This window comes from Salvia miltiorrhiza, chromosome 1, assembly GCF_028751815.1.
Source record: "Salvia miltiorrhiza cultivar Shanhuang (shh) chromosome 1, IMPLAD_Smil_shh, whole genome shotgun sequence".
Taxonomy (NCBI): Eukaryota; Viridiplantae; Streptophyta; class Magnoliopsida; order Lamiales; family Lamiaceae; genus Salvia; species Salvia miltiorrhiza.
In genome coordinates this window covers 7,927,681-7,936,387 of record NC_080387.1, presented here as the reverse complement: position 1 = coordinate 7,936,387, position 8,707 = coordinate 7,927,681, and the positions used below count along the sequence as shown (strand labels likewise).

The 8,707-nt window shown below is 44.4% G+C and overlaps 1 protein-coding gene and 1 non-coding gene across 2 annotated transcripts; one reads left to right on the top strand and one right to left on the bottom strand.

Annotated features, from left to right (window-relative positions):
• Positions 1–1,321: 1,321 nt before the first annotated feature.
• Positions 1,322–7,412, top strand: LOC131006474 (uncharacterized). The gene has a single exon (XM_057933634.1). The coding sequence runs from the start codon at positions 1,806–1,808 to the stop codon at positions 7,200–7,202; it is 5,397 nt and encodes a 1,798-aa protein (XP_057789617.1). The 5' UTR covers positions 1,322–1,805; the 3' UTR covers positions 7,203–7,412.
• On the bottom strand, positions 2,376–2,482 carry LOC131007378 (small nucleolar RNA R71). The gene has a single exon (XR_009096080.1). It is a non-coding gene; the product is annotated as a small nucleolar RNA R71 (small nucleolar RNA).
• Positions 7,413–8,707: the final 1,295 nt, after the last annotated feature.

Below are 8,707 nucleotides of genomic sequence, written 5' to 3'. Positions count from 1 at the left end.
TTAATTGGCAAGGCCCGGTTGCGGGCAAAAGATACATTAGGGGTCAGAATGATGTCACTTTCCGCGAAAGAGGCATGTGTCGGAAGCAAGAGGGATTCAGAGGCAAAACCATCCCTTATGTCCAAAAGTACCGCGCAGAAGCCGATAGGCATTAGGAGGAGAGTGGAGAAGGAAGGAAGCTGACAAACATGGTTTTCGTACCTCAATTCCACATGTTTTGTTGTCATTTCCCTTCATGTTTTGCTTGTGAATGCTTGTTTGTGCCCGAATATTTAGTATTTATGAAGTTTTGATTGCTTGGTATAGTTTTTGAGTATTTTCAGGGCAAATCAAGAGTTGATTGGAGAATTGTGAGAGCATAGGATTGAAGTACGTCTCGAGAGGAATCCATGAGCGTGAACGGCGCCCGAATCGGAGCTCGGACGAGGGAGAACGGGGCCGACAAAGTCAGCCGCGCACAGAGGCCGCGGCCGCGGTCACGCGTCGTGGGGAATGTATCGCCCGCGGTCACCACCCGCGGCCGCGGGGTGGGACCGCGGGCTAAGTGCTCAAGTCCAGGGATGTCCCGCGGTCACCACCCGCGGCCGCGGGCTGGGACCGCGGGTCCACCCACGGTCACCACCCGCGGCCGCGGGGCGGGACCGCGGGTTCCCTGAGTTTCGCCCACGTTTGAGCACCACGGGCGCGGGCCGTGACCGCGGGAAAAGAGCGGAGTCGCGTTTTTCAGCCCTTAAACCCCATTTTCCCCCTTTTTCTCTCATTATTCTTCTTCCCCATCACTCATCTTCCCCAACACTCCACACACAAAAACCCTAACCTCCTTTAACACACCCATCCACCATTGAAGACCATTGAAGGAAGAAGAAGCTCATAAATAGGATTTGTCATTTCTTACTCTCTCTTTCATTATGTACACCTTTAACTTTGATTTATTGTGTTTGAACATGTTAGGCTAAATTTCTCTTTGATTTGGGGATTAGGCTAGATGATTATTGTAATGGATTGATTATTTATGCTCAATATAAATCTTGTTTGTTCATTTGCACATTATCTTTTCAAACCCTTGATTTATTTCTTGTATGGATTGTTGGCCACATTCTATGCATTTCTAATTTGCACTTTGAATCGGGAGAGGATAATTGCAATAGATAAGGTGTTTGAAACATATCAATTCGATAACCGGGAGGTTGAGAGTTGGGTGAGAGTATGTCGATCTTTGTGTGCTTTTGGGAGTTATAGGTTAGAAGTTGACCGGGGACGGCAACTATGACCCGTAATCTACCGTTTTAGTCGTCCGGGAGGGGGCTAAAAACCAGTTGGGAGATCACTCTAGATAATTAGGTTCGTCAAGATTAGTATTGAGTTATAATTGAAGTCCTTTTCTTAATCATCGATGCCTAGTCCCTAAATCGCCTTAATCATCTTATTTATCCACTTTGCTTATTTGATTTTTATTTGTCTTTGCACTTGTTAAGTATTTAGTTAGATAATCAAACCAATCACTCAATCGTTTAGTCTAAATAGTCGAGTAAAATGAATTAGGATAATCACTTGATTGAACTACTAATCCTTGTGGGATACGACCTTGCTTCCATATATTACAACTACCCGTATACTTGCGGCGTGGTGAAAATAATAGCGAACAAGTTTTTGGCGCCGTTGCCGGGGATTAGTTTAGTTTCTTTGCTTGTGATATTTTGCTTCATTGTGCTTAACTACTTTAGACATTTTACTTGCTTTAATTTTTGTTTTCTATTTTAAGATTGTGTTTTGACTTCTTGTTCTTGTTGGTTGATAGGTAGTGTATGAACACAAGATCTAAGGGTGCACCTCTTATACCTATAAACCTTGAGGTTGAAGCTTTTTGTCGACACAACAAAGCAAGAACAAGAAGAGATAGAGAGTTGGAGGAAGCTATGGCGGAAAATCACGACTTAATCCGTCAACTTCAAATGCAATTAGAAGCCATGCAAGGGAAAATCAATGAGCAAGAAGCTCTAAGAAATACACCTCCACCACCACCTATTAGCAATATGTTCCAACCCATTGTCCAACAAGGAGGAGTGAATGCCCCGAGAATCAACGCCACAAATTTTGAGCTCAAGCCGGCCCTCATAAATATGGTACAACAAAACCAATTCGCCGGTCTTTCCCAAGATGACCCGAATGGACATCTTGGAAACTTCTTGGAGATATGCGGCACCATCAAGATGAATGGAGTCCCGGAGGATGCCATTCGACTTCGACTCTTCCCCTTTTCGCTAAGGGGCATGGCCAAGACATGGTACCAATCTTTAGAGGGTGGTTCTATCACTACATGGGAGAACATGGCTCAAAAGTTTCTCAACAAGTTCTACCCTCCGGGTAGAACCATGAAGATGAAGAAAGACATAGTCCAATTTCACCAATTTGATGGAGAATCCTTCTACGAAGCTTGGGAGAGATTCAAAGAGATGCTAAGGAAGTGCCCTAACCATGGTTTAGATCAAAACACAATCATTTGTGTATTCTACACCGGGTGTAGTGGTGAGATGCAAAGAGACATGAATGCATCGGCCAATGGAGCATTGTTGGAGAAAAGCCACGCGGAGGCCGCTCACATCATAGAGAACTTGGCCACCAATTGCCATCAATTCCCAACGGAGAGGAGCATCTTGAAGAAGGTGGCGGCTACAACAAGCTCGGATCCGATAGCTCTTTTGACGGCTCAATTGACCGCCATGAATAGCAAGATTGATGCTATATCAATGTCAAGGGTAGAGCCCGTGGTTGAAGAACAAACTAGCTTCGAGGATGTGAACTACATCAACAACAACAACAACCGAGGCTATGCGAACTTCCGGCCCCAACAACAAGGTGGCTACCAAGGGCAAGGGCAATACACTCAAGGATTCCAACCTAACCGCCACCCTAACCTCTCCTATAGCAATCCAAACAATTTCTTGCAACCACCGCCCGGATTTGCGGTGAGCCATGGCATGATCAAGGAAGAGAAGAAGCTCAACCTTGAAGAAATATTGATGAAGTTCATGACCACGACTCAAGCTCACATGACAAGAACGGATGAGAAGTTAGAGGCTCAAGCCAAGCAATTGAAAATGCTTGAGATACAAGTGGGACAAATTGCCGAGTCTATAAACAATCAACACCAACAAGGGCAATTCCCAAGCAACACAATCGTGAATCCCAAGGAGCATTGCAAGGCCATTGCTCTAAGGAGTGGGACAACATATGAAGAGCCCAAGATGCCCGACGAAGAAGATAGAAGTGGTGTTGTGGTTGAAGTTGGAGATGGCAACCCTTCAAAGGAACAAGGAGATAGAGGAAAGAAGAAGGAGGTGTACGTGGCTCCACCACCTTATTGCCCACCAATCCCTTTTCCTCAAAGACATCAAAAGAAGAATGTGGAGAATGAATTCTCCAAGTTTCTTGAGATTTTTCGAAAGGTGCACATCAACATTCCACTTATTGAAGCTTTGAAACAAATGCCCTCCTATGCAAAGTTCCTAAAGGAGGTCATATCAAACAAGAGGAAGATGGGAGAGAATGAGACGGTCAATCTAACCGAAGAATGTAGTGCCGTTCTCCAAAGAAAAATCCCCACCAAGATCAAGGACCCCGGGAGCTTCACAATCCCTTGTGATATTGGGAATGATCGTTTTGGGAAAGCTTTGTGTGATTTGGGAGCAAGTATAAATTTGATGCCGCTCTCAATCTTCAACAAGCTAGAGATTGGCACCATCAAGCCAACCACAATTGCCCTTCAAATGGCGGATCGTTCCGTTTCTTATCCAAAGGGGATAGTAGAAGATGTCCTCGTGAAAGTCAACAATTTCATCTTCCCGGTGGACTTTGTTGTTTTGGACATGGTGGAAGACAAAGATGTACCTTTAATTCTTGGGCGCCCCTTCTTGGCAACGGGGAGAGCCCTCATTGATGTTGCTAAGGGCGAACTCACCCTTAGAGTGAATGAAGAGAGCTTCACATTTTCAATCCACAAGGCTCTCAAGTACAAGGAGGAAGAAGAAAAGAGGGTTGGTGAATGCAAGATGATGCAAGTGATAGAGTCTTGCATCAACATGGAGGAGTACCACATCTACAACAATCCAATGGACACTTGCCTCCTAAACCCTCTATTCTCTTTTGTTGATAATGATGAGTTTAATGCTTCTAACTTATTTATTGAGGCTAATGAAATGAACTTTGTGCAGAAAATTTCACAAGGAGAGGCATGTTTCTTGGACTTGAGAAATGGAGAGCCGAAAGATGAAGGAGTGGAGAAGAAGACTCCCAGCTTGGAGTTAAAACCTCTCCCCGAACACTTGAAATACGCCTTCCTTGGTGAGGATGAGGCGTATCCGGTAATTGTATCATCCTACCTTTCTCCTCATGAGCTTGATCAATTGCTAAATGTTTTGAGGAAGTATAGGTCCGCTATAGGATGGTCAATTTCCGATTTAAAAGGGATTAGCCCATCCATTTGCATGCATAGGATTTTGATGGAAGATGATTTTAAACCTAGGAGGCAAGGCCAAAGACGGTTAAACCCTATTATGCAAGAAGTAGTAAGAAAAGAAGTTCTCAAATTGCTAGATGCGGGAATTATTTTTGCTATTTCGGATAGTGAGTGGGTTAGTCCCACTCAAGTTGTTGCTAAAAAGGGGGGGATAACCGTCATAAAAGATGAGCATAATGAGCTAATTGCAACTAGGTTAGTAAATGGATGGAGGATGTGTATTGACTATAGGATGTTGAACACAGCTACTCGAAAAGATCACTTTCCTCTTCCTTTTATTGACCAAATGCTTGATAGGTTGGCGGGGTATGAATTTTATTGTTTTCTTGATGGGTACTCCGGGTATAATCAAATCATGATTGCCCCGGAGGACCAAGAAAAGACCGCTTTCACTTGTCCTTATGGCATTTTTGCTTATAGACGCATTCCATTTGGTCTTTGCAATGCCCCCGCTACTTTTCAACGATGCATGATGGCCATTTTCCATGATTTAATTGAAAATGTAATGGAAGTTTTTATGGATGACTTTTCTATCTTTGGCAATTCTTTTGATCATTGTCTCCATAATCTATCTATTGTGTTGCAAAGGTGTGAGGAAACTAACCTTGTATTGAATTGGGAAAAATGTCATTTTATGGTTAGGGATGGAATTGTGCTTGGACACAAGGTCTCCAAAGCCGGATTGGAGGTGGATCGAGCAAAGATAGTGGCCATTGAGAAGCTTCCACCACCATCCAATGAGAAAGCCGTGAGAAGCTTCCTTGGACATGCCGGGTTTTATCGAAGATTCATCCAAGATTTCTCAAAGATCACCAAACCCTTATGTCACCTTCTTGAAAAAGATGCAAAGTTCAACTTTGATGAAGATTGTTTGGTGGCCTTTGAGAAACTCAAAAAGGCTTTAGTGAGTGCTCCCATCTTGATCACACCGGATTGGTCACAACCGTTTGAGCTCATGTGTGACGCAAGCGACATCGCCGTCGGGGCCGTGTTGGGGCAAAAGAAAGACAAGCTATTTAGAGTCATCTACTACGCTAGTAGGACTCTAGATAAGGCTCAATCAAACTACACCGTCACTGAAAAGGAACTTTTGGCGGTTGTGTATGCCTTCGACAAATTCCGCTCCTACCTCATTGGCACAAAATCCATTGTTCACACCAACCATGCGGCCATCCGGTATTTATTTGAGAAGAAAGATGCCAAGCCGAGGTTGATAAGGTGGATCCTCCTCCTTCAAGAGTTTAATATTGAAATCCGAGATAGGAGAGGATGTGAAAATGTTGTGGCGGATCACCTTTCAAGACTTGAGAATCCCGTGGAAGGGGAAAATGCCGATGTGCCCATCAATGAGAATTTTCCCGATGAGCAAATCTTGCAAGTCAAGACCCACACCCCATGGTATGCGGACTACGTCAACTATCTTGCATCCGGCATTCATCCACCACCCGAGTTGAATCGTTACCAAAGAAAAAAATTCTTTCATGATGTGAAATTCTTCTTATGGGATGAGCCGTTCTTGTATCGACGATGTGCCGACACCATCATCCGGCGGTGTGTACCCGAAGAGGAATGGGGAGCTATTATGAGGGAGTGTCATTCTTCCCCTAGTGGAGGGCACTTTGGCACCAACCGAACCGCTTTTAAGGTGCTTCAAAGTGGCTTCTATTGGCCAACTATTTTCAAGGATTGCCACTCATTTATTTTGAGTTGTGATCAATGCCAAAGAATGGGAGGAATATCAAAGAAGCACGAGATGCCCCTTAACAATGTGATTGAAGTTGAGCTCTTTGACGTATGGGGCATAGATTTTATGGGCCCATTCCCAATGTCTTTCGGCTTCCAATACATTTTGTTGGCCGTGGAGTATGTTTCAAGATGGGTGGAAGCAATTCCTACTCAAACCAATGACTCCAAAGTGGTGATCAAGTTCCTTCAAAAGAATATTTTAACAAGGCATGGAATTCCAAGGGCCTTGATAAGCGATGGAGGATCCCACTTTTGCAACAAGTGGATGGAAGGACTTCTCAAAAAGTACGGGGTGAAGCATAGAGTGACAACGGCTTATCATCCCCAAGCCAATGGTCAAACCGAGTTGGCAAACCGGGAGATTAAACAAGTGCTAGAGAAGACAGTGAATGGGAGCCGGAAGGATTGGTCTCTCTTGCTTGATGACGCACTTTGGGCATATCGAACGGCGTACAAGACACCGCTTGGCATGTCACCATACCAACTTGTATACGGGAAGTCATGTCATCTCCCCGTAGAGTTAGAGCACAGGGCATATTGGGCGGTCAAGAAGCTCAATTTTGATTTCAAGAAGGCTGGCCAAGCTAGAGTCTTTCAACTCAATGAGTTGGATGAATTTCGAAGTGAGGCATTTGCAAGCTCAAGCCTCTACAAAGAGAGGACCAAGAGGTTTCATGATAGGATGATCCACAAACGGGAATTTGCACCCGGGGATGAGGTCCTTCTCTTCAATTCCCGCCTTTCACTCTTTCCGGGAAAGCTCAAGTCCAAATGGTCGGGCCCATTCCTCATCAACAAGGTCTCCCCCAATGGAGCTATTGAATTGAAGGGCAACGATGGACGCACTTTTGTGGTGAATGGCCAACGCATTAAGGCATACTTTCGAGCCGAGCCACGAGAGAAAGTGTCCGTCATCATTCTCGCCGAACCAAAGACATGACACCATCATGAAGACGTCGAGCTCACGACGTTAAACTAAGCGCTAGTTGGGAGGCACCCCAACAAGGTATCTTTAATTTTTGCAAGTTCAATAAACACACATATACATAGGTATTATATATTCATCTATGTATATATTTTTATATGTGTGTGATTTCTTTTGTTTGTGAGTTTAATTCCCTTTATCTTAAAAAAAAAAAAAAAAAAAAAAAAAAAAAAAAACGCCAAAAATTGAATTTTTCAAAGGTGAAGACTCCCAGGGTGCCCGCGGTCACCACCCGCGGCCGCGGGGTGGGACCGCGGGCGAAACGCGCAATCCAGGGATGTCCCGCGGTCACCACCCGCGGCCGCGGGCGGGACCGCGGGCCTCCTGGGCACGCGTTGACCTGCTTTGACTCGGGGTTTTAACCCCTTTTTCACCCTTTTTTCCCTCACTTTTCACTCTCTACTCACACACCCACGAAAATTGCTTCATTCTCCTCTCACTTTCACTTCCAAATCCAACTACAAGGTATGTTTTACTTGCTCTCATTCCTTCATTTTTACATTCTAAGCATGATTTAGAAGATTTTTACCGATTATTTTGTGATATTTTGCATTCTACATGTTTATATGCAATTAGGGCTCAAAATTAGGATTTTTCCTACATTGTGCTACATTGTTGAATTGATGATTTTAATTGCTTCTATGCATGTCTAGGATGATGGGTCTTTCATTTAATTGCAATTTAATCGGTGAATTTATGCTTAATTGACATTATTGCTTAAGAATTTGCTTGTGTTGGGTGTAGATAAATGTCTAAGTTTGGGGGGGAGATTTTGGTGATTGTGGGATTGATTTTGATGCTATGTGTTGTTGTGAGATGCATTGTGATAGTGTGATAAATTTATGTGCTTTTAGAATAAGAATTCGCCCGTTTCCCGGGCTAATTTGCTTAGTTAAGTTGTTTTCTAGTATCTTGTTGTTGTCGTTTGTTGTGTCAAATAAAGACTCACACTTGGTTTTGTAGGCACATTTTGCTATGGCACCACGTGTAACAAAGGGCAAAGGAAAGGGGAAGGCCAGTACCTCCCGTGCCGATGAGGTGACTATCACTCGGCACACTCCTCAATTCTATGGGATTCGACTTCCTACTCCGGACTCCCGCGAACGTTGGGAGCAACTTTGTGCCATTCCTCACCGGCAATGCCGGTATATTTGCTCGGAAACTATCGAGGCCATGGGAATTGCCGAAGACATTTGGTCTTTGGCGGATAGAGGCGGATGGCGGCGAGTAATCACTGGGGGATGGTTAGCATACCGAGGGCTCACTCTTGAGTTCCTCTCCACATTCCAGCTCATCAAGTCCAACGGAGCTCCATCAAGAATCTCTTTCCAACTCGGGAATGAGCCCCGAGAGCTAACTATTGATGAGTTGGACGAGATTTTGGGTTGCCCCCAAGGAGGAGCATACGCCGGTGGATTAGAGTTCAATCCCACCCGTATGTGGGAACGATGTCACTTTCG